Raw genomic sequence first — 25,318 nt, 5'->3', positions numbered from 1 at the left:
AGTCGGCACCTATACTACGGTATTTTAACTTAGCCCTGCCTATTCGTATAGAACCCGACGCGTCTAACTTTATACTAGGCGCTATAATTAGCTAGTATAAGGACCGAACCTAGCGACCCGTGGCGTTCCTATCTAGGAAGCTAAGGGGACCCGAACTAAACTATCCGACGCTAGATACCGAGTTAATAGCGATCGTTAAAGTATTCCGGTAGTAGCGCCACTATTTAGCGTATAGTTAAACCCTAGTAAAGGTGCTAACTAACCACTTAAACCACCGGTATCTACTAAATAAGCCTCGAATTAAACCTTAATATACCCGTTAGCTAAAGGAGCTATTAAGCTTTGATTTTAAGATTCGTTACTGCCCGGGCGTTTAGAACCCCGTAGATAGGCTTTTATAGAAGCCGTAGCTTATTATAGATTAGGTAGATTTTAAAGCGGAGCGGTAGAAGCCTATTAAGGGATTTACTAAAAAGTTCGTTATTAGCCTTATAAGGGCCCGAGGTATACCTAAGCCCTCGGGTTTATCTAGCCTAAAGGATAAGATTATCTTTGCCTAGAAGGACGATCCCTTTTATATCTCCTTAGCATCGAAGGATAACTTAACGGACCCATAGTCCTATAATAGTTAAGGTACGGTCTACTTTAGGGACCGTCTCTTTATACCGAACCAGTTAGGTTTACGCGATAAGGTCCTCTAGGTATTTTATAACGCGCTTACTACGGGCTATTATAAGTTAGGTTAGACGATTAAGAGGATTTCCGAGTCCTATTACTAGGAATACCTTTCGCGAGACGTTAAGAAGTTCGTGCCTACGTATAGTATCTATATCTATTAAAGGACTAAGCCGCGCTAGTATAAGCCCTTTAGGTACCTAGCACCTCTACCTATACCCGAATAGCCGTTTTAAGAGATCTTAATAGACTTTATAATAGGCCTCCCCCCTATAACCTTATAAGGAAAGAAAAGGGATTCTATCTTAGTTATAGTATATTGATATACTAAGTACGCGATCTATATCCCCTATAACAGCTCTTTAATAGCTAAGGGTCTTACTAGTATCCTATAGGTGCACGTTTTTAGTATCTATAGCCTACCTAATAGTATCGTTTCGGACCAAGGGTCCCTATTTACTAATAAGTTCTAGACTACCCTATATAGCCTCCTAAGCGTTAAGCGCCGGTTATTAACCGCGTTCTACCCCTAGACGGATAGCTAGACGGAACGATAAAACTAGAACTTAGAGCACTTCCTACGGGTATTCGGTGCCCTATAATAGGACGACTAGGTTAACTAGCTACCTCTAGCCTAGTTTACTTATAACACTATATAGTATTTAGCTATCCGGTAAACCCCTTTTATTACGCTAATAGGTTTTAACCTACGCGGACTATATAATATATAGATATATAAGTCGGGTAAGGTTCGTGCCGCTATAGCCGAATAAAGGGTAAAGCACCTTATATCAAATCGTAGGGCTATAAAGGTCTTTATTAGGAAAGCCTAAACCACCTATAAACGGTACTATAACGCCGGCCAGGCGGCCTAGCGTTTTAAGATTAGCGACTATATACTACTATCCTCGAAGAATATTAAGTAACATCGCCCTAATAAGAAACTATTAGATAAGTTCCTTAGCCCCTATAAGATCACCTCCGTAATAGGCTAGTATAGGCTCGCCTATAAGCTATAACTCCCGGAGTCGATAAAGATTTATAACGTTTTCCTGATCTTACTCCTCGAACCATAGAAGTCTCGGGATGGCAGGTCGCCTATACCCGCGGACGTTAAGGTCGAACTATAAGAGTCGGATAAATACGAGGTGGAGGAAGTCCTGGCTTATCGCTATAACAGGAATAGGCGCGAATACCTTATTAAGTAGGCCGGGTATAAGTATAAATATAATATATAGGAACCACGAAGATATCTCCCTAATACGCTTATCGAGGAGTATTATAATCGAAGGAGTAGGACTAGCTAATAGTATCGTCGGCGCCCCGTAGGGACTTTTCTTATTTAGGTCTAGGGAAGAAAATAGAAAAAAAAATAGAAAAAGAAAAATTAAGAAAAAAAGAAAACGCTAACGCCCCCCCCCTAAACTCCCCCTAGCCCGATCCTAACGACTACTATAAGATATCCTTAGTTATTTTTTAGGCCGGTTTTTTTACAAAGACCGGCTAACTTCGAATTTTATTTAACTAACTAGCCTAAGTGGCGGGTAATAGTGGCTAGGTAACGCTCCGTACGAATAGGAGTATCGCGCCTCTTACGCTTAGCCTTTTCCTTCTCTTCCTAGCGATAACACGCCACGGGGTCGAACCCCTTATTATCCTAGGCGTATTTTTTATAGCCTTAAGGGCCCGATATAGCTTAGTTTAGACCCGGTAGGCCCGGCGCTTATATATATTAGCGGTGCTCTTTATAAGGATATTAGGCTAACTTATAGACGTCTAGTCGTCTAGACCACTACCGCCCCGTATAGCCGCTATTAATATCTTTTATAGCTTTTTAGCTACTCGCTCCGCCTATAATAAAAGCTATATATCTAGTTAGTGACCTTAGGAGCGGTTAAAGTAAAGGGGACTATAGCGATATAGACGTACTAACTTATAGTCGTGGCTATTACTATTATAGTAGTAATAGCACTTATTAGATACCTTACTACCGCGGCAGGGCCGTATAGTAATAGGACCGGTAACGCTATCGCTACGTAATACCAGGGAACCTAGTATACGGGCGCACCGCCTATAAGGAGTATAAAGCTTTAGGCCTAACCTAACTAAAATAACGGGACGTACCGGTATTTTAACGCTATCGCTATCGCTAAAGTCCGAGGGTCTATCGCTAAACCCGGTTATAGATAAAACAAACTCCGATAATAACGACCTATCGGAGTTAGCCTCCTTATCGTTAAAAAGGGTAGCTTTATTAGCACTACCGCTTATAATAATATCCTAACTAGTATAGTTAAGGACACCCTCTAGGTCACCAAGGGGCTTAAGAGTACCCTATAGCGAATTATTACGCCTTAAAGGGAGAGGGTCGGTCGACTTAGTAACCGGAGTAGCTATAATAGCCGGCTTCTTAACGGTCTTAACCGATATAGCTTATTTAGCTAGAATAGCCGCTATGCCCAGCTACTTAATAACCTTATCCTCTAAGGAGGAAGAAGACGACGAATCCGAAGACGAATCTAATAACGAGTCCGATAAAGAGTTAGACTACTATTACTACTACTACTACTACTATTACTTAAGAGTAGCCGCTATAGCCGCGGCCTTAGCCTTAGCCTAAGCCTTCTTAGCGGCCCGCCGTGCCTTCTTCCTAGTAGTCTTAGTTATCTTCTTATCGATAACCTTAGGTACCACCTTAGTGGACTTAATACCGACCGCGTCGGACTTTATACCGGCCTTACCGGACTTCTTAGGTTTACCGGCCACGCCGGACTTTTTATACTTCTTAACTAAAGCTAGGGGCGCTATTATATAATAGTGGTCTGCTTTAATACTATAAGTTAGCCTAAGGTCCACGCGAAAGGGATATAATACTTATATAATAGTGGTGGTAATAGTGCTAATAATAATAATAATCTACCACGATATTAGCTAAGTCCTAAGCCAGCCTTACTCCTATACGCGACTAAGACGATACACGATACTACGCAGAGATAATATATACCCTAATAAAGAGTCGATAGGATAGGATAAGTCGATACCCTTAATATAGACAAGGATAGATAACTTACTATAATAGCGGTGCTATTATTATTATTATAGATAGGTAAATAAAAAAGGGTAAGGAAGAGGAAAATAATAAGATAAGTTAGGCAGATAGAAAAGTCCTATATTAGAATAGTCGTATAACCTAATATAGGCCCTACTTATATTATTCCTTCCCCTTTTACCTAGATACGACTACCTATTATAGGTTTCTACGATACGATTATTTAGTTAATAAAGGACGCGCCTAGGGTGCTATTATAGTATACGCGTCTACGGATAGGCTTTATTATAGTATAGTTATAGTAAGGGAGATAAATAAAGGAGACCTAGGAGAGTTATGCTTTATCTAAAGATAACTAGGCCTCTTAGTTCGTAAAAGACTACGGGTATATTATTATAAGGTGGACGGGATTAATTAAAGGGTTAGGTTAGGTTACGGGGGATAACTGGTTTGGCTTCGGGAGGACGAGGAGGGAGTTAGTGGCCCTAATAGGTGGAGTTTAGGCCGGCCTATCCGTCCCTAGGTCGGGGTAGATTAACGGACGGGCCGGACTAGTAACGGTTACCGGCTCCCGTAGATAGGAGCCTTAGAAGGAGGGGCGTGATATTAGAGATATTTTATTTAAGGGAATCGGATAGGACTTAGAGGCGTTAAGGAATACGTTAAGAACCCGGAACCGGCCCTAAGGTTAACCCTAGGGATATCTAGGACCGAGTTATATTTAGGATTATTAAGCTAGCCTAAGACCTATAGTCTTAGAGCCTTAGGTTATTATATACTAATCCTAAGGAGGATAGTCACTGGTCCTTAAGTAGGGTGTTTCCCGTTAAGTCCTGAGTTAAAAGGGCTTAACGAATAATCTTATAATTATTCCCCCCCTAAGGTCAGCTTCGTGACCTATTCTTGTTATAGTCTTGACGACTCTCTTCACTCCTCACACAAAACCTATGACATATAGCCACCTATATACGCAGCACGGGCTATCTTTGTCGCCTACGTCTCTCCTCCTTCGGCAACGCTATTCGTCGATAGACTAGGCGACTCGTTATACCCGTTGATCTTCCGCTTCTTTGTCGCAGGTTCCCCGTTCTGAGCGTGGAGTGATGCGAGCTTGCCCTCTAAAGCAGATACCCGCGATTGAAGAGCCTCTAACATCTGAACGACTGGTCGATGAGGCTGCGTATGGTCCATGATCTTCCTTAATAGGTCGTCCGTTGTAAGGTTGGTATATTTGCCCTCTAGGGTGTTGAGCGCCTGCCGTATAGAAGCCTGAGTGTGCTCGAGGGAGCTACGTGCTGCGTCGTTCTCTTGCGTCTTCCGCAACAACCATTCGACCTTCTGTGGAAAATTATGCGTCTCAATTTCCGCCCGTTTCGCACGCTCTGCTGCTTCTTGAGCTTCTTCTACGGCCTGGATTCGCGCCGATAGCTTTCGCATAGCTTCCTCGGTCGAGGCCGTAACCTCGGCCATGCGCTCCAGAGATATGTATGTCGCATTCTGGGCCTTGAATTGGCCCTGGAGAGTTCGTAATTCCTCGCGCACTGACGTGAGCTCAGATGTAGTAGTAGGCCAAGTAGATGTGGTAGGTGAGGTGGATATGCGAGGCGAGGTGGATGTAGTAGGCAAAGTAGATGCAGTCGCGGCGGGCGTGCGCTGCCGTTGCTGTTGCTGCTGAGCCGCCGCTCGAGCCGCCCGAGCGGTCTCCAGCGCTTGAATGCGGGCTTCATCACTATTCCAGTTCGCCTCTGCCTTTGTCCCATCCGGCGCACTTCCGCCCTCGGAAGCGGTCGGTTCGGCCGGCTGTGTCTTGTCGAGGCCACCATCACCTTGCACAGGCTGGACACGCTCATTCAATCTATTAAGGTGCTCTTGCATATGGTTCATTTTCCGCCCAAACGTCGAGGCAATATTGATCTGCGATGACTGGAATTTTTCAGTTGCTTCTCGCAGCTGTGACTGGGTGACCATTTCCGCCCGTAGCGATTTGATGTCAGCCATGACTCCCTCCTGTGCCGAGGATGTCTGGTCGGCCGGCATCGGCTTCGCCTGGATTTCAGCCCGCAGCGTATCGAGGTCTTGCTGGACCTGGGGCAGCTTCAACGTGAAATCATGACAGGCGCCCTGCACAAACTCGGGATCGAGCTCAGTGAGCGAATTCTCAATGTACTCCATCCTGCTTCTAAGCTCGACGAGCTGCTGTGCTTGCACATGCGCGTCGGCTTCCGGGGATTTCGACCCCTCAACTGGTGTCTTCTTCGTCCCGGCTCTCAAGTCTTCGATGTTCCTTTGAAGTTTAGAGTGCCCATCCATCAAAGCATCCACTTTTTGATTGATGGCCCCATTTATTTTGGATTTTAGTTCCTCGTTCTCTTGTCTGAGAGACCGAAGTTCGTTGGTGGCTTCCTTGAGTTGGTTTTCTAGCTGCGAGGTACGGTTGGCAAGGGCATCGAGCTTCACAGTCACCGAGCTATTTTGGGCATTGGCGTGGCCGTCCCCGAGAGACTTGGTAACGGCATCCGCGCAGAATTTCTGCAGGGTCGCGGCGAACGATTGTATGCTCGAATTTAACCGATCCGAATTGACGTCCAGATCTTTCTTTATGTCTTGGGCTTCTTGCTGCAGCCTCTCTTCCTGGCGGTGGTGCAAGTCGCGTACGGAAGGGAAGTCCGGGTATCTCGCCTGCGTCTTCTCGCGCTCGCGCTTCAATCGACCGATGGACTGGTCTACAGCTTCCTTTCGTGTCTTGAGGGTGACTCGCGTTGTGAGAAGACTGACCGCCGGTCGTAGTCTTTCGTTGAATTTCATGGTGCCAGGGTCAAGTGAGCTCTTGGTCGACGATTTCGCGCTGCCAACACTAGGCGCAGTCGATGAACGTTGCAATGCTGGCGTCGAGGACAAAATTCCCAGTTAGCCAGACGCTTTTCAATCTTTGGGTCTCTTACTGGCCCACGCCATATGTCTCAGAGGAAAGGTATGCAGGGAGGTTTTACCTTGCGGTGGATCAGGCCCTCGACTGGTCGAAGCTTTAGCTGACGGAAGAGGTGGATGTCGGTCATCGGAGGAGGGCCGACCGTGGTACGGCAAGCGGTCGGGGTTGGTGTTTCTTTCTCGGCTGTCTCGACTCCGAGCATCGTCACTCTCTCTTTCCCCATCCCGTCGATTGGAGAAATCAAACTGGGAGGAGCGGCGGCGTTCCGCCTCGGGCCTTCTGTTGGACATGTGCAAAATGTCTTCAGACAGGCACTCGGACGAGGAAAAGTCAAATTGGCTCGATTGTAGCGGAGCTATCAGTTCGCCCAGCCAGCTCGGCTAGAAGGTATTTTACACGTCGTCGACGCGGGTTTCGCAGCTGGTCGAGAGACACAGGAAAGGCGGTAGTGGTATGATGAAGGAAAATTTAAACGAAGACGCAGTCGAAGGAAAGAAGGGGTATCTAACATGCCAAATAGCAAATAAAACACGGAGTCGGACAGAACAGGATAGGTGCCGGAGAGGTTCAATTTGCTGTGAAGTGCACCATGGCGACTCGGCCAAGGTCATAGATAACAGCCAGCTCAGAGAACGGAGTTGTTCTCGCCCGCATGGGCATGCTGAAGACAGCAGAGGAGCCTATTACAAACAGATAGAACAGGTCTCTATGCACCTTGCTTTGAACTGTTTGAATTCCAGAGAATATAAGTTGTGCGCAGGGGTGACGGAGAGAGAAAGGAGAGTATTTCAGCTCTTGGCGCGTGGTGACAAAGAGAAGAGTGGGTTCTCTACCTACAGGGCTAGCGGCCACCTGCATACTAAACCCAACCTAACAAACTCTTCTTGAAGCTAAACCATGTTAAATAGCAGCTAGTAGTTTAATAGACGGAATACTAGTGTATATATACACTATAGACTATCCTAGCAAAGAAATAAGATATAGAGAAAAGTGGGTCGGTTTGATTAATTATAAAACAAAGAGAGTGTTTATTACTTTATAATATTATTTATGTCTACTTCTTGATACCTATAGAGACCCGTTATTCCGACTGTACCACTTGGTTATTCCGACTGTAGTTCACATATATAATATAGATAGACCCTTCGGAATACCAATGATTACAGTACTTCGTAGCTACGGTCTAGTCTCCAACGTCCTTTGACAAGTTGATTAATTTGATTACTCGGATTAATTGCGTTGTATGGATGGACAAGCTCATCAGTTCGATCGAAGCTAATAGCAGCAGTAATAGTAACGCCTTTTCCTCTTCCACGTCCACGCCGCCCACGCCCACGCCCACGGCCACGGCTATCTTATTCCTGTGACGAGACAACGAACGCGCCGCCTTCTATTCCGTAGATTGACGACGTAGATTGACGACGTAGATTGACGACGTAGATTGACGACGTAGATCGATAAGGTAGTAGGAAGATTGGGTCTGATTAGAACTACAGTCGGAATAACCAAGTGGTACAGTCGGAATAACGGGCCTCTACCTAAATATGTTAGAGACTGACTGGAAGCCACTATAGAAAACCAGCTGGAATGAGTCTCGTGGAAAATTTATTTCAAGTAGAATCCTTTTTCTATGCGTTTCGATTATTAACCGATAACAACCATGTTATACGATGCGTGTAGTGCAATAGGCACTCCACTACCTAGGTATAGTAGTCTAGCCTGATGGCCGGGCATGGTTTTAGTAGAACCCCAAAGTGAATTGTCCATACTTAGACATACAACGTACATTGGTGAGCGACAAAGTCGATGTACGGTAGGCGTCCATGAGCATCGGCGATAATACTCAACAATAGATTGGATATTATGCCGCTGGAAAGGAAGTCTCTCCATTTCCGTCCGTAGGTGATCGATCCTGGCACTTATGGCCGCCTGATCCTGCCGTTGCTCAGACATTTAAGGCTAAAGATAGAAGACGAAACTGTACGATAAGGCCTTGGTAAAAGGTGGATGGAGAGAGAAGTTATATCGACGAGGAAAGTACCCATTTTTTATGGTTCTGCCTATACGTGTGTATATGGTCATGAACTTGGATCCATTTCCCAGGCCACTGGAAACACACAAAACGGCATGAAATATAGGCAGGGTACGAGGTCGAGCAGAACCGCAAGCCAAAAGAGTCGGACACGTTCGTGACAATATTGTTCATTGGTTGGATAGACCCTGGGAACTACTGCCTTGTCGTGTCGACGATCTTTGCAGCATCATCCAGCCACCACAACTGCAGCTTCAGGGACCTCGGAGATTATACCCGAGGGAACACCGGAAACGCTGCCAGGACTGGACGATGGAGTAAGTTTGAACTGCACGCAGGGTGGTTACGGAAGTACGTTGTACGTGCAACCACTATCTTTTTCTGAATCGGCTGGCCTGTAAGACGGGAGATCCTTCGACCAGGGGAGGGAGCTGAACCTCCTCGATTACTTCTTCTATTTCTTTTTATGAACTCGTACGTTCTACGTCTGGCTGCAGTGAATCTGGCTCCGTCCCTCACCTATTGAATCAGTTGCAGTTCTGGCACTATTTAGCCGCCGCATACGTAGATCGTGAGATAACCTTGCTTCGTACACTTTTACCAAATCGCCGACCATACGAAGTAGCTGTAGGCAGGCGCGGGTAATAGACAGCCGTCTTCCACTTATCAAATGCTCGTTTCAGCGCACCGGAACGGCACCGGAACGTATCGACCTCACAATACCGTGTACCCAATTTTCTCGCATCTTGAGACTCGTGCACCGGCATTGCAGTGTAGACGAGCGTGTATTCGTAAGATGATCCTCCTGTGAAGCCTCTGACGTCTGGATCAAGCGCGATTGATTGATTGCCGGATTTGGTACCATTACTGCGGAGTACAGGTAAAATTACTGTGTATGTAGTGATGCCTACAGCTACCTAGGTACTGTACAATTCATGTTGAAACCCACTGTGTGCTGCAGCACGGTACATGCAGCATGTACCATTGCAGTAAGACTCCACCCAATTTTTCCGTCGCATCTTTCTTCCTTCAATTCGACGGAGCTCTTGCATCAGCCTTGTTTGTCGATCAAGCTCAACTGCCATCTCTTGAAACCATCGATATCAGTCGCCACGGTACGGATACTTGAATCACATCGTCTGTCAAGATGGCTGCTGTAAGCCTACCTTCCGGGAATTCCCTTAGCCTTGTCTGTACACATGGAGCTTACGCATTGCAATCTGGTAGCCTGTGATGACGGTTTCCGAATCGAAAGAGCTCCGGGGGCTCAATCTCATCGCCGCACATTCACACATTCGAGGACTCGGCGTCGATGGCACGTCTCTGGAGCCACGCCCGGAATCGCAAGGCCTTGTCGGCCAAGAAAAGGCAAGGAAAGCGGCCGCCGTGATTCTGCAAATGATCAAGGAAGGCAAAATCGCCGGCCGCGCAGTTCTCATTGCTGGCCCTCCCAGGTAAATACAACCGACTACGCGCTCCCAGTTTCGACACTCTTCTGCTTCCCTCTGTTTCACGCTCTCGGCTGACACGGCTCTCCCGTGAAGCACAGGTAAAACCGCGATTGCCATGGGCATGGCCCAGTCCCTCGGGTCCGACGTCCCCTTTACAAGCCTCGCCGCGTCGGAAATCTTTTCTCTCGAAATGTCCAAAACGGAAGCTCTGACGCAAGCATTCCGGAAATCCATCGGTGTGCGCATCAAGGAGGAGAGCGAGATCATGGAGGGCGAGGTGGTGGAGATTCAGATCGACCGCAGCGTTACCGGTGGCGCCAAACAGGGCAAGCTGACCATCAAGACGACCGACATGGAGGCCGTGTACGACATGGGCACCAAGATGATTGATGCCATGACCAAGGAGCGTGTCATGGCCGGGGACATTATTTCCATCGACAAGGCGTCGGGGAAAATCACAAAGCTGGGTCGTTCGTACGCTCGCTCCCGTGATTACGACGCCATGGGCGTTGATACCAAGTTCCTCCAGTGCCCCGACGGCGAGTTGCAAAAGAGGAAAGAAATCGTCCACACCGTTTCGCTGCACGAGATTGACGTCATCAACTCGAGAACACAGGGCTTCCTGGCCCTCTTTTCCGGCGACACGGGCGAGATTCGGAGCGAGATCAGAGATCAGATTAATACCAAGGTGGGCGAGTGGAAGGAGGAGGGCAAGGCCGAAATTGTGCCTGGCGTTCTATTTATTGACGAGGTCCATATGCTCGACATCGAGTCATTCTCGTACGTCAACCGCGCTCTCGAGGACGACCTCGCGCCCATCGTCATCATGGCCAGCAACAGGGGCCACTCCCGCATCCGCGGCACAGATTACAGCAGCCCCCACGGGATGCCCCTTGACTTCCTGGACCGGGTTGTCATTATCCATACCCACCCCTACTCCTCGGACCAAATCCAGCAGATCCTCACCATCCGGGCACAGGAGGAAGAAGTCGATGTGTCACCCGATGCAATGGCGCTGTTGACCAAGATCGGGCAGGAGGCCGGTCTCCGGTACGCGAGCAACCTGATCACCACGTCGCAGCTCATCTCGACCAAGCGGAAGGCCAAGGAAGTCGCCATTGCGGACGTACAACGCAGTTTTCAGCTCTTTTACGACCCTGCCCGCAGCGTCAAGTTCGTCGGCGAGTCTGAAAAGAGGTTGATAGGTAAAGACGGCGGGGTCGACTTCAGCGTGACTAATGGCCACGGTGAGGCGATGGATGTGAGCTAAATGTTCCTTCAAACTTGTCTTGTTCTTTGGCGTTTTTGGGGTATTGCAGGCGTGGACTGGTACGCAGGGACATGAATAGAGAGAACTGCACTGTACGATCACAAAAAGCAGGTAGAAACGGCGGACGTCATAAGCAAAACTTGTTGCCAGTTTCTCGTGTAGCCTTTCGATCGGTATGATGGATGTCGTCTTTGCCTTTTTGAACTTTTCTTTTTGGTTTGATCAACTCAAATCGAAATTTGCGATGCGGGTCCAGGCGCCTTCCTCACCGGCAGGCCGAAACTCGACGCCCTCTCCGAAGTAACCAGCATCTTGCCAGGCCTTCATCGTGGCAGCATCGAAAGGGCCTTGCTTCTCGGCGGCGTCTCGGCCGTCTGTCCAACGAAACTCCCACATCTTGGTGAGAGCCGCCGACCCGCCGCCATCTTTGGCCACCTCGCCGCTCTCCTGTCGCGGTTCTGACCATTCCTCGCCTGTTTCGCGTTGCCATTCTCGAACGAGCAGCTCCCTCTCCTGGTCGTAGATCTCCGCATGGTCTCGGCTGAGCAGCTTGTCGGCGGCGTCCGTGATGATGTCAATGGCCTCCTTGATCCGGGCTTGTTCGGGGTCCAATTGCGGCTGTTGCTGCTGCTGGTCGATGTCCATGCTGTCCCCGCCCTTGGCCTGCTTCTTCAGCTTCCATTTGGGAATCTTCTTTTGCTTCGCTTGGCCCTTGCCCAGCCTTGCCAACGCCTCAAGCGGCGTCTCAGCCTTCTCGAGCTGCAGGATGAGAGTGCGCAGCAGGTCAGTCGTGACGAGGGAGTCGTCAGCCATGCGGGCACGTCGGGCCTCGGCCTGGCGCCGCTCATGGGCCGCGGCGGCCTTCTTCATCTCCTTCTTGCTGACGCCCTCAAGCCAGCGGTCGTGCACGGCGTCCGGGTCGGCGGCTTTGCGAATGTAGTTGCCCTCGGCGTCGAAACGGCCCTCCTCCTGCTCCTCCTTCATGTTGAAAGCCTCCACTTTCGGCGCGTTGCGCTTCAAGCCGCCGAGTCCCACCTCTTCGTCCACGCCCTCCTCTTGTATGGCCAGCGCAATGTCTTCCTCGTCGTCGCTACTCTCCTTATCGTCCAGACGTATTTGTCCCCCACTTTTACTCTGCAGCTCTTGGCCCTGGATGAGTTCGTCGTCGAGAAACCGAACTTCCTTGCTCTTCTTCCGTGCCGCGAGCGAGTCCTCTCCCTCGGCACTCGTGTGTTGCTTGTCGTCTTCCTCCTTATCTCCAGCGAACATGTCGTCATCGTCGTCATCATTCTCGCTGGCCGTGCCTCCTTTGTCGTTCGCACCGCTTCCGGTAGCGGTAGCGTCATAGTTGTCGAGTTGCTCTAGGATATTCGGATCTCCTTTGCCCCTCGACCGCTTTTCGGCGCGGGCGTGAAAAGTCTCAACATCCGAATCGCTGTCGTAGCCATCGAGATTGACAGCTCCTCGCTTGGTGGCGGCACCGGTGCCAATAACATCGGCATCCAAGATTTCGTCCTCTTCCCGCGCGTCGGGAGCCAAGGCTGAAGGGTTGCGAATGTCGAATTTGACTTTCTTGGAATCGCGCTCGTCATCATCGAGGTGGTGGGTGCGCGCAAAGTTCTCCCCTGCGCGCCTGGGTCGCGCTGCTGAAAGTCTCGATGCCATGGGCTAATATAATTTCCTTCAAAGATGTTCCGTCCAAGATCAATAAATCGTTTGTTAAAGGGAGGGGCTGGGCTGGCTTGCTTTCAGATGTCGAGAAGCTTTCGAGGCGTTGCAGCTAAAAGGTAGCTTATCGAAATTACGTGATACGATACGTCTTCGTAGGTTGTACCTAGGTCAATGCTGAGTGGGCTCAGCATTTCCAGCAGGTACTAGTACTTGTTAGTGGTTCCGGTACTCTATTACTACAGTCAATGTGGCAGAAGTTCCGCGAGGCAAAAGGTGACATGCGGAACATAGATAGGAAAGACATGTACCGTAACCAGTCAGCCTTAAATAGGTACGCAAGTAGTCCACAAGGTACAAAGGTAGGTAGGTAAGCTCAGGCTTCGGCGTCTTTCGTCATCCCCTGTCAAACCACCCACTCCGCTGAAGCTGCCACCGTTCTCTTGTTCAGGTCCCACCTCTTCCTCCACCTTGCAACAGTTCGTTAAAGCCCATACATCTATCTCCAGCTCACACTTGGATACGCCAGCTCTTCAACACTTGCAACTGCGGCACTTGTGATACGCAGAACCGACCGTCTAACTCTCCCGCTTTCCTCTGCCACGAGTGGCTCCTTTGGACCCCTCTATCGCAGCAGCTGCCGACATTAGGTTATCAGCCATGGTACGATACCTCGCCCCAGTCTTCTCCTAGACTCTCGTCCTGCCTGCTGACCCTCGATTTTTCAGTTCCGCTTCGATCCCAGTGAGGCCGATATGTATGACTTCGCCCGGGGCGGCCGGAGGCCTATCATCCAGCGCTTCGACGAATACTACCGATGCTATCCTATGGCTTTTGCTCCTGGCCCTGAGCGGCCTGATCTCAACTACGGCTCCAAAATCTTTCTCCCGCCATCTGCCCTCGACAAGGTTTCAAAACTGCATGTGCAGTGGCCGCTAATCATGGAGATCATTAATGGCGAGAAAGGGAAGCACTCACACGCGGGTGTACTGGAGTTTGTTGCTGAGGAGGGAAAGGCATACCTGCCACAGTGGGTACGTGATACAGACATTCTCTTGAACTGGTTTCTCCTTTTCCTGGTTGTAATCGCTCTCGGCACCACCACTGACAGGAGCAGATGATGCAAACCTTAGGCCTCGATGTCGGCGACCTCATCCAGATCAAGACTACGTCTCTCGAGCTCGCCCGACACGTCAAGCTTCAACCGCAATCGGTCAACTTCCTTGAAATTAGCGACCCCAAAGCCGTGCTAGAAAAAGCCTTCAGGAACTTTGCCACCTTGACCAAGGGCGACGTGTTCAACTTCGAGTATAACGACGAGATCTACGACGTAGCTGTGTTGGAAGTCAAGCCCGAAACGGAGAAGATGGGTGTCAGCATGATTGAGACGGACGTCGAGGTCGATTTTGCCCCTCCTGTAGGCTACGTCGAGCCAGAGCGGCAACCTCGCGGTAGTGGCACCAGTACGCCGCGGAGCGGTCGCGGTAACCTTCCTGCGGGTGGCTTGCTTCACAACCAGGGGACAATGGCGCAGTCCATCAACTATAGTTCCATCGCACCCTCCGCAACGACATCTACCTCCAGGTTCTACGGCGAGGGCCAGAGACTCAAGCCTCAAAAGGGAAGCAAGACCGCAACGCCACAGACCGCGACGCCCATGTCCGGCGTTTCATCCAACCCTCCGGCCTCGGCTCCGCTCCCGCGTAGGACCAATGGTCCCATGCCGCTTCGCCTTCCCCCGAACAAGCTTTTCTTGGGCTACGAGATCAAGCCGGTCAAGACGGCAGAGGATAAGGAGCGGGAGAAGGAAAATGCGAACCGGCCGCACTTTGCCGGGCAGGGCCAGACACTCCGTGGTGCTGTGAAGAGGAAAGGCGATGCCGAGAATAAGTCGCCGGCACCCGAAAAGAAAGCCCCCAGCGAGGGACGGAGGTTGGACGGCAAATGAATGAAAATGGGATGAAGTCCCAGGAGAGACAACAGGTCATTGGCGTTTGTTGGTCAAGAAACCTCACGGCGTTCAGGGATTGTATTTGCGATATTGGAGGAGGACAAATAGACACGGCCACAGGCCGTCAGTCACGCCTTCAGGGGTTCGATTTAACAGTGAGGAGAGCAGTTCTGCCAGGAATGCTTCTCATTCATACCCATACTACACGTAGTAACTAACCGTGCCCGCTCCATTTATTCCAGGTTCGTTCCTCACCATCTTCTATTATAAGATGGCGCTAGACAGTTAAACCGCCAGGAAAGTTACAGCCCTTTGCCCGGCTACGATGATTTCTGGCGCACCATGCCTGTACTCTGCGTACCTGCTCTAGGGGAAGCGGTTATGGTCTTGGTACGTTGTAATCTCGCTGACCTATCTTATCCCCTACCACCATGTATTTCTCCCTTATTGCCTTCCCTTTTCGCATCCAATTCATTTGAGGAGAACCCAGGACAAGTCACTAGCGTGTTTATCTATTCAACTCATTGGCAAGAGTTGCTGGCTTTGGTTTGGGGGGTGGCTTTAGTCGGATCGAAAGGTCTCATGTCACCAATTTGTCTTTGTACAGTTCAGAATACCTAGGTTTGAAAGTCGGTTCTGGTACTATAAGGCAAAGTCTATCCATTTGCCAGGTATGGAAGATGTAAGAAGCCAAGAGAAGAGGCGGGGCCGTGTGTCACGGTGCCACCGAGAAGCAAACGCATGAACCAACCGTGATGGCGGCGGTTGTCTGTTCAGGGGCTAGACAGCATGAGAAACAGACTCCTGTCCGCCTCGCAACCAAGATGTTAACCCACCACCACGTATAGCTCGAGTGGCGAGTCTACTCTTTCTTGAATATCACCTCGCTCTATCGACTTTGACTGACCTGTGGAGTGTCGGCCCTAGATCTCATATTTGATCTTGTTGGTCCTAATCACGTCCATTAGCCTCAAGATCGGTTCATTTCTCTTTTCTCGAAGAAGTATCAGGACAGTCTTTTCGGAAGCACCTACTCCTCGGAGTCAGACTCGACCTTGGTCGCCTTCGTGGCAGAAGTAACGTTGCGGCGCGCGTGCGTCTTCTGTTTGCTAGAAAAGTCGATGGTGTGGTCGGTGTCAGAGTCGTCATTCGCTGCAGTCTTTATGCGTTTGGCGCTGGGGGATTCGTTGGAACCGTTGGCAGGGTCATCATCATCGCCGCCCGCATCCAGAGCGGCAACGGTCATCTCCTCTGTCACCCGGCCCTTGCCATTCTTGCGGCTGCCGGCAGCACATCCCCGCTTTCGGCCATGAGGACTCTCGGAGAGATCCAGGCCGGCACGCCACTGTTTCATGATCTTCTTGGACCAACGCTGGCTAGTGGTAGGAGATGGTTGGTTAATTCAGGTTCTGGGACGAGAAGTGCTCTGGCAGTTTGTTGAAACATGAGATTTTGAACAAAAAGAAAAGATGAGTGAAATACCTGGCCCTGGGTGCTAGATGAAAACCAGGTCTGGGTAGAGGGCCCAACTTACCTCATGGCACTACCAGTGAATCCATAACCTCTTTGATCCATTATCTCCTTGACACGGGACCAGTCTATCTTTCTGCCCTCGGGGTACTCGCTGGTCCAGACAGCTAGGACCAACTCCCGCTCAGCCTGAGCGGTCCAGCCACCGCCTTCCTTAGCAGGTGAAGACATCTCGTTAGATAAGCGGTGAATCCTGTTACATATCGTCAGCCTCGGAGACAATGTGACAAGAAATCAGGAGAAGAGTCAATGATAGTGATAGAGGGTATGGCGATGTCGGCAGGTATAGGGGAAGGGAAGTCTGAAGAACTCCTGGCAGGAGCAAGTGAAGGGAAATTAGGTGTAGTGCATCTCATACTGATATAGTCCTCCAGTAAAAGTCGGTCCATTGACCGATTTCTGAGACGGGAGTTGTAAGGCTAGGGATGACGAAGGGAGTAGGAATAGGTGGTCAAAAAGCCGTAGTGCAGACGGCTCTACAGTTTGATGAAGATAAACAGTGAGGAGATACCATCATTGCGTTCAACTCCAGGGGAGACACTTGGGAAGGAGGACTGGGGTAAGCTAGGGCCTGAATCGTGTATAACTCCCTGCCTTGGGTAGAGACTTAGAGTGACCGGACCAATGGCTGACATGGGCCGGTAGATGAGGGAAAGCGAAGACCAGTATGAGGACTGTCCTAATGGAACTTTTGAAGTGCCGAGGACGCGGGCTAGGAGATGATATAAATAGCATGAGTGAATCCAGACCTTATAGGATAGCGAGATAAAGTGCAGGAAACCTCTGGAGTCTGAAAAAGGAGGAGGCCAAGTCCAATACGATAGACGGAGTGCAACGATCAAGTGCTGTCGCAAAGCACCTATTGTGGTTGAGGCAAGGTATCACTGGTCAGTGTACCTATAGAGGGTTGAAATAAACCGCAGTAAGAAAAATTATCTGATCCAAGATGGGCATATATGCTTGGCCATGGGAGAAGTGGGCTGTTAAGGAGTAGCGAGCTGCTGAGTGTTAAGGTATAGTAATTGGGCAAGAAGAAACTAGAATACTTCCCTGGGGAAGGAACTATTGTAGAAGATACCAGGAACCGAAGCCAGCTTAGACTTTGCTGAATGAAACTTGAGTAACATTTAGAACCAAGAGTTGAGAGTCAGAGCAAAACTAGATGGGAAGATGGCCAAGTTGATAGGGAAGTAACAGGGAAGTAAATAGAAAGAAGTAAAATGAAAGCCGCTCTATTTCCCTAACACCCTAGAGAATAAGGTTTCCATAGAAGTCTTAAGCTGGTGAAGTTAAGGTTAAGCTCACGACTCGTAAGGCGGCAGCACCATGGTGTTCATATTCTCTTAGGAATCAGAGCTGGGGTTGAGTAACTCGAGTTATATCCAGACGTTTGCTCCTGCCGTCTCGGACTGGTTCAGTGCCTAATCTAGGCGTATCTGTTAGAGTGATCTAGTCAGAGCCACTTTCCTATACAGTCCTCAAAGACAAGGCAAGAGGCCAAGAACGAGAAAGAACGCTGGAGTTCAGTTTCTGTGCCAGTATTCTTATTCTAATAATATGCCAACTTATAGATAAAGAGTTTATCTACGCAGATATAAGTTTAAGGGGGAGAGAATCCCATTTCACGGGTCTATTCCAGGACGTACTGTAGGCTGTAGCTACTTGACTACTAGGTTTCGAAAACTGCAAAGAGAACATCCATCGTATGGGACAGGTCCGTAATTTGACCTGTCAAAAGGATACAGGGGATCAATATGGAGTAGGAGGACGGTGGGACCATGGGATCCAATAGTTCCAATGTCTCTGCCAAATCATATTAAGTCGAGAGTCGAGACACCTACAGGACGAAGTAGCCCGGGAATGTCACTTGTAAAGATATTGAGACCCATTCCCTGATCAGAATATGTTCGCCTAGTACCACTTCGCTCTTTGGGCTGCCGGCCAAGCTCCATAACTAGAATGTCCGCCCCTGTTTCGATGTGTTGCAAAGTATAGCTCCATCTCTTGCTGGCGAGAAGAGGAGGCGGTGGTAAAGTAGCCCACATGTGCATGTACTGTAACTGTCCTTCATGGCCTCCCATCTGCCATGCCACCATTCCCTCCCGAGCCCTTCAACGGGACGTCATACCGGCCTGACATCCATCTTACTATCAGCCCTTCCCAGGAGATATCGGTATTGACGAGACTGAAATGGTTATAACAATTCAGACTTCGTATTTCGTTTCCTCATCATCGCTCCTGGCTTAGTTAGAATTGAGTGATTTCAGCTGGATCTCAGAAATACTCACGCGAATGACTGGGCCTTAGTTTTCTTCTTGGAAGGCGTTTCCATGTCAGATGAGTCGTCGTCATGCTCCATCTTAGGTGCAACTTTGCGTTTTGAGCCTGGAGTGGCCCTTTTACCAGCACGAGGCTTAGCGGGTGTACTGGGCGAGCCATGCTCACTGCCGCCATTCGCCATCTTTTTCTGGAGTTTGTTCAGATGTTGCCTTATCAAAAGGATAGGTTTCTTATGTTAGCAGGTGCTTCATCAGAGCAAATATTGGCAGAATGTGGAGATGACAGGGAAAGTGAAAGGGTGTATGTATTACTGCACGGCACTCGGGGTGTAGTGATAGCCTTTGGTTTCCACTTTTGCAATGATTTCATCCCATTGCTGTTTGGTAGGCTTGAGTGTGCTGAGGACGGCCATAAGGAGGTCTGAACGTGCTTTGTCGTCCCAGACAGTGGTATTGGCGTTCTTTGGAGGCATGGTGGGTGGAACGGAGAAAGATGGAATATAATCCACGGAGTGAGTTTTGCATGCGGAGTGGCCAAGTAGGCGAGACTAAACAGAGAAGAAAGAGAACTTGATGATTGGGAGGGGGAGGGGATAGAATATGCAGATACTAATAGGGGGAACACTTTAGGATAAAGGAGGAAAGAAGGCGAAGCGAGGAGAAGATTGGGTCGAAAGCCAAAGAAGCAAGAACTAAGTGGAAGGTAACTTACCGGAGTGCTGACTCTGTGAATGTATAACCCTTCTCTGCAAGCTGGGCCATAACAGCCGCCATCTGAGTGCTGTTCAGTTTGGCAGTTGAGAAGATAGCCACAAGGATATCATCATGAACCTGGGCATTCCAGTTCATCGTCTGTCGACCAGCTGCCATGATGTTGAGGTATTTGTGCCTGGGGGTTCTTCTTTGCTTGTTGATAATTAATGAGGGAGAGTGGAAGAGTAGATAAGTAAAGGATGACAGGATAATTATACGAGCTGGAACAGTGGCTCTTGGATTCTGTTCGAAAATCGGGAACAGAGTAACTGGGCAGGAAGTAAAGGAAAGACCTACTTAGTACGGCACATGGATATTTAACGATTCGTGACCATACTAACAACCTACAACTCAGAATTGACTGGCTCAATCATGGCAGGTGCTAGAGAATGTCCTAATTCAGGATAAAGGGGAGTGTGCCATAAGTTACACATTAGAGTCAAGACAAAACCCTGAGTACTGTCCTATAACAGAGCATCTGTAGAATCCCAAAGTCGTTGAAGACCACTAATTGACAAATGATATGGAGTTCGGAATAACATAAGTTGTCCTTCGCAACACAGCTTATATTGTAGATTCTCCATAGTGAGGTTACCTGGCAAGAGACCAGCAAAGTCATAGAATGATCATTTGACACAGTTCCATATCCCATTCACTTTCCTAAGTTTCCTTTGCTATCGGGCATGAACGAGTCCATACCCCACTTGACTCTACCAGCCTTGATCTAGGCGATCTAAACTCCTGATACATCCGGGCGTATCCAAATTCGGGGTAAGGCTCGACACTCAGATGTAGGCTTCTATAATAGAAGTGAGTAGTAAACAGTAGAGCCAAGGCAGGAGCGTGGGCAACGCATCCGGTGAGAGGTCAATAAGACAGGGTGACTTGTCTTCCTTGACGAAGGTATAAAGACTGCATGGGTACATGCAGCTATGCTTTGAGACCAACTACTTATTCATAGAGCCGTTTTCACAGTCTGCTACCCCTTTATCGATGCTTCGGTTATAGAGGGGGACAGTCCTGACGTTTCCGATGGCATCTTGGAATCCTACCTTTGGAGCTCTTGCTCGGCTGCATAGCATTGTCATCGGAGTCGAATTCTCAGAGAAGATTATGCTAGTCTATCGTCTCCTCATCAGTCTGAGACGATTGTCTGGATTCAGCCCTTCGCTGCTGGACCATTACTGCCCATGCTAGCAATCTAAAAATACTGTTGAGATGTGAGCATGGTGATTTGATCGTTTTACTGTCCTAAAGGAGGCCAAAAGCACATAACCTCGTGATTATGTGGTTCCGCCCATGCCAGGTAAGACATTAAAGACATCTGGGAGGCATCCGACGAGAATGGACATGGGGGGAAACGCAGGGGTTGGTCGCGGAGGATCAGGGCCGAGGGCACAGTCGTGACCGTTGCGCACATTCTTGAGCCTATCATAAACGGCATTCGTATCACCCGCTGAAAAAGCCATAGAAACCATCATTGACGCCTGCCTTGTTCGACTTAATCAGTCGACTCGTCATCGTAAAAAACCCATTCAAACGCTAGCATACTAATCCCTCCCACTCCTGAGGTGTCGTTGATATAATTCAGCACCTCTGTAATTGTGACCTCATAAACTAGTTGTGATAAAGCGTGAAACGGCGAATGAAGTCCAAGGCGGTTGCCAGGTGCCCAAGTGCCCCTCTGACTTTGCCGGAAGGGACCGGAAGAGAGCGTCGCAAGGAAATAGTTGATCATTAGAAAAGGTAATCTGACGAGGCCTCTACGCTTCGCCGTAGTTAAAGGGGTTCGCATCGGATTCACCCAAGTCGCCAGCGTGGCCTGTACCGGACTGAGGATAGTCGGTCGGTGAAGGGTATGTCTCAGTCGGTGAGTCCCCATGAGCTGCCAGTGCTAAGACGGCTTCGTCGTTCAAAGACTGGTCCTCTGCCGGAGCCAGCTTCTGCCGTTTCGCGACATGCTCGTCTTCTCGTGGCTCTTCACTGGCGGGCGGCGGAGGAATACCACCATTAGACATAGGAGCTGGAGAGGTTTGATGAGGTGGGGTATGAGATGGTGCATTCGGCGACTGGCGGGGTACAACATTAGGGTCACTGGCGGTGTCCCTGCTAGGCAGGGTAGTTGGGGCCGGTGCGGTTGTAGACTCGTTCACGGGCCCTGGAACGGAGCTGAAGCCCGGCTGGGGAACGACGTTCATCGATGCCTGCGGTACGTTGGCACCCTGGGCACTGTTTGAATCTTGAGGCGCATTCGAGCTCTCGGCAGTGGTTGGATCTCGAGGGGGGGCTGGTCCTTTGGGGGCAATGGGCCTCTGGTGGGGGTTGGGATTGGACAATTGGGAAACACTGAGGGCCCCAGGGGCACCAACCAACTGGGGTGGATGAAAGTCTTGGGCAGAGCGGGAGGCTTGGGCAGCGCCGGAGGCTTGGGGAGCGCCGGAGGCTTGGGGAGCGCCGGAGGCTTGGGGAGCGTTGGGCATCTGGTGAGTGTGGAAGCGCTGAGGAGCGCCGGATGCCTGGGGAGCGCCGGGAACCTGGGGTGTGTTGGGAACCTGGTGTATGTTCGTAGCCTGCGGGGCGCCGGGAGCCTGGTGCATGTTTGTGGCCTGGGGAACGCCGGGAACCTGTGGGGCGTTGGGAACCTGGTGCGCATTCGTACCCTGGGGGATGTTCGGATCCCGTGCAATATTCGGAATCATGACGGGAGGTTGAGGTCCCGGAGGCGGAGGCGGAGCCGTCTGAGCCGCAGGTTGCTGCTTCCTTGGCCTCCCACGGCCCGGGCCAGGGCGACGGGTAATCGGATTGTGAGTCGGATCGAGCCGTAGCTGTTCAGCCAGGCCAATGGCCTCGGCTCGCTGCTGAGCGCGGCGAAGGCCTTGAAAGTGTTGACTGTGAAGTGTCAGTTAGTATAACTCCCTCGAGGTGTTATGCGAAGCATGAGATTATCGCGCGGATGATGAAATCCCCTGCCTTCACCCGGCAATTCATATGAGCTGAGCTGTCGGGGAATGAGGAAAACACGATCAGGGGCTAGATAATGAGAAAATAAACGATAATGAGATGAGTGGACATACCGGCATCCTTCATTCGTGAAGCCGTAGCCAAGGCATCTCATATGGTTACCGATTGTCTTCCATTCCGTGCCGCTAATGACACCAATGTTCTTGACAGACAAGATAGTGAAGAACAGATCCTTATCGGCACGGTCATTCCAGTGTTTATTCATTGTGCGGGAAGGGTAGCTCGATACAGGAAAGCAAGTATGTTTGTCGAGTACCTGCGGACACCAGACAGGTGATAATAGTTAGTGCTCTTAACAGATGGAGCTCGAGCAATAGGAAAATTGGTAGTGGGAAAATGGTAAGAGTCGCGAGCAGGGCGGGGGATGCTGAGAAAGTTGGGGGTTGGTGGGCGATAGTGTGGGCGATATACCTCCGTACATGTGGGGGATGTCCGAGGTCCGTGCATACAGTGTTAATGTCTATAGCCTGGCATGGATTACGTGATTATGCTGATGACGTAAACGTGCGGTATACACAGTAACTATACAGTACAGTACAACGACAGTGCAGCAACATTAGGTAATATGACAGTAATTACAACACGTACTTCGTATGTTCTCTAGGTAGGTAGGTAGGTAACAAATACGGGTTTGAGCCTCCTGAGCTTCCACTCACCCTTTGGATGTTGCTTTAACGCATGCGCTTCCCTGGACTCGAGCTCAAAAACATGGACAATTTAAGGGTTTCTTCTACCTAGTTAGACACCCCTCTTGGAATGATAGAGTCGACTCCGAATCAAGCACAAGATCGCGTTCGGTTTCTTGGACGTGTTATTCGCAACACCGAGTCAGGAAGCAAGAGGACTATACTTCGTATAGCCTGAGCAAATAAACCACTGGCTCTCGTCCTCGACGGCACATCACGAGCTTGGGGTGAAACCCTCAGGAACAGGATTCTGGTCAATTGTCGGTGGGGTCGGAGTGCATGAAGCGGTCAAAGCATCAACGCACCAAGACACGCTTTACCCTATTCAGCCCATCACGTGTTTTCGTGGAAGCCTGGCGAAATGCTAGGCCACGATGACCACCCTACCCCTCGCGAAAAACGCGTTCCCCAACCCACTTCATCTCTTCACACCAACTACCTGCCATGGCTCTGAGGATTCAACCAACCGTCCAACCAGCTTCATTATTTGAAGAATCAATTCAATCTTCCAATTTCTGCTTACTTTCACGTTGAGCCTGCGTCGAGCCTACTTTTGGCTGTCAATCGGATGATTTTCGTCGTTCGCACACCTCTTCCACGGCCGACGGCCCTCCCCACCACCACCCGCTCTCCCAGCGTCATCAATTCAGCAATCGGTCCGCATCCCTAGACATCACTGATGCATCCCTGCAGGGCCCAAATGACCCAGTCAGAGATTTCAATCCAAAAATGAAGTTTGTTTGGCTCACTGCCGACTTCCACCGCATCACTTTCCGATGCCCAGTCTAACTAATGCCCCCCGTTTACTGGGTCATCCAAGTGATTATGAGTCACCTCTTTCTCTCCTTTCCGCTAATGTCTCTGTCTTGCTTCTCTTCCAGGCAATGTGTGAATGTTGCGACACTACTCCATCGTCGATAGACCGCTACCTGTCCTTCGAACACCGCATTGACGAATCGATTTGCCTCATCTACCGCTGTCTACCATATTGGTTCCAAAGATCCATGTCCGCCGCCATTTGCATATCTGTTGGCACGCTAAATCTCGAGTCGGCGTCCTCGTCCCGTCTTATCGGTTGAGCACAGGGCTCCCCCGGTCCAATAAGGGCTGCGGGGCAAAACCACTTTACGCGAGACGGTGTCTTTTCGCGCCCCCTGGCTCCTGTTGCCCAGCTTCCATGCCCCTCCAAAAACACCACGGGAGAGGGGCCTATTCAACCACAAGCCCTGCCCAGGCACCAGGCAACAATGCCACATCTGGTCACTTGCTCTGACCTTTTAGGCAAATCGGCACATAGCATGCCAATGAGAACCCTTCTCGTCATGTGATAAAGCCTGTCTGTCCCCTTATCCCATAGGGCCAGTTCTTTTTCTCTTGCCTTGTTTTTTGCTCTTTGGGTCTGCTTCCACCCACCCTCTCCCTGAACAAATACAAGGATGCATCTCTCCCGGTGATCTTGGTGAGAGTGCAAAGAGAGATGCTAGGAAAAAAGCTTCATTAATCCCATCTTTGTACCCTTGAAGGTTTTCCTTTTGGCACCGATACATCCATTTTTGAGTCTTTTTGTTCGCCTCACTGCATGAGTCTAACCCAACATCCACCCACACCCTTTGGCAATTCAAAGGATCACGCCAATATCGTCAACTGGCTCTACCCGCCGGTTCGCCTGCCGACCTACCATATATTTATCTACCCGTCGCGCCTCACTGATCTTCACAGTGACTCATAGACATCTTTCCTCGAGCTTATCGGTCAGGAACAGTCGAGGCCGTGACGTTCGACCTGTGCAGTTCAAATTGAGCCAGCTTCTTCTTCTCTCACCAATCTTACCTCTGGTCATCATCTTGATTTCCAAAGCTGCCTCGACTTCTGCAAGTCGAACATCCAGTTCGCGCCCGATTCTATCACCATGTCCAACGCAGATAACCAAATGACGAGATTTCTCTTCGCCATACTGAAACAGAAGAACCTCAAGGATGTGAGTGCTCACAAGGACCCTATCTGCATGCTCTTGAATTAATCTA

General features: G+C 49.7%; 7 protein-coding genes across 7 annotated transcripts; 2 read left to right on the top strand and 5 right to left on the bottom strand.

Moving 5' to 3' along the window:
* Positions 1-4,383: 4,383 nt before the first annotated feature.
* On the bottom strand, positions 4,384-6,943 carry ACRALDRAFT_1079295 (uncharacterized protein; the record flags this gene model as incomplete). Its single annotated transcript, XM_071018889.1, has 2 exons — positions 4,384-6,606; positions 6,715-6,943. 2 exons carry the CDS (start codon positions 6,941-6,943, stop codon positions 4,718-4,720), a joined length of 2,118 nt encoding a protein of 705 aa, XP_070878714.1. The 3' UTR covers positions 4,384-4,717.
* A 2,975-nt stretch (positions 6,944-9,918) lies between these two features.
* ACRALDRAFT_2038499 (uncharacterized protein) lies at positions 9,919-11,406 on the top strand (the record flags this gene model as incomplete). The annotated part of the gene is made up of 2 exons (XM_071020886.1): positions 9,919-10,139; positions 10,230-11,406. 2 exons carry the CDS (start codon positions 9,919-9,921, stop codon positions 11,404-11,406), a joined length of 1,398 nt encoding a protein of 465 aa, XP_070878713.1.
* A 222-nt stretch (positions 11,407-11,628) lies between these two features.
* ACRALDRAFT_206215 (uncharacterized protein) lies at positions 11,629-13,071 on the bottom strand (the record flags this gene model as incomplete). The annotated part of the gene is made up of 1 exon (XM_071021993.1): positions 11,629-13,071. The coding sequence occupies one exon, from the start codon at positions 13,069-13,071 to the stop codon at positions 11,629-11,631; it is 1,443 nt and encodes a 480-aa protein (XP_070878712.1).
* A 758-nt stretch (positions 13,072-13,829) lies between these two features.
* ACRALDRAFT_1027212 (uncharacterized protein) lies at positions 13,830-15,022 on the top strand (the record flags this gene model as incomplete). The annotated part of the gene is made up of 2 exons (XM_071014814.1): positions 13,830-14,108; positions 14,192-15,022. 2 exons carry the CDS (start codon positions 13,830-13,832, stop codon positions 15,020-15,022), a joined length of 1,110 nt encoding a protein of 369 aa, XP_070878711.1.
* A 1,033-nt stretch (positions 15,023-16,055) lies between these two features.
* ACRALDRAFT_1067568 (uncharacterized protein) lies at positions 16,056-16,726 on the bottom strand (the record flags this gene model as incomplete). The annotated part of the gene is made up of 3 exons (XM_071017461.1): positions 16,056-16,397; positions 16,508-16,520; positions 16,560-16,726. 3 exons carry the CDS (start codon positions 16,724-16,726, stop codon positions 16,056-16,058), a joined length of 522 nt encoding a protein of 173 aa, XP_070878710.1.
* A 4,624-nt stretch (positions 16,727-21,350) lies between these two features.
* ACRALDRAFT_2050212 (uncharacterized protein) lies at positions 21,351-22,906 on the bottom strand (the record flags this gene model as incomplete). The annotated part of the gene is made up of 2 exons (XM_071021576.1): positions 22,662-22,906; positions 21,351-22,476 (listed from the first exon to the last, which is right to left on the bottom strand). Exons 1-2 carry the CDS (start codon positions 22,811-22,813, stop codon positions 21,351-21,353), a joined length of 1,278 nt encoding a protein of 425 aa, XP_070878709.1. The 5' UTR covers positions 22,814-22,906.
* Positions 22,907-24,258: 1,352 nt separating this feature from the next.
* On the bottom strand, positions 24,259-24,752 carry ACRALDRAFT_1060311 (uncharacterized protein). Its single transcript, XM_071016210.1, has one exon. The coding sequence runs from the start codon at positions 24,548-24,550 to the stop codon at positions 24,332-24,334; it is 219 nt and encodes a 72-aa protein (XP_070878708.1). The 5' UTR covers positions 24,551-24,752; the 3' UTR covers positions 24,259-24,331.
* Between the last annotated feature and the right edge of the window lie 566 nt (positions 24,753-25,318).

Source organism: Sodiomyces alcalophilus (genome assembly GCF_042370955.1).
Source record: "Sodiomyces alcalophilus JCM 7366 unplaced genomic scaffold ACRALscaffold_1, whole genome shotgun sequence".
NCBI classification, from domain to species: Eukaryota; Fungi; Ascomycota; class Sordariomycetes; order Glomerellales; family Plectosphaerellaceae; genus Sodiomyces; species Sodiomyces alcalophilus.
Note: the sequence above shows the minus strand (reverse complement) of the source record. Positions and strands in the feature narration are given on the sequence as shown.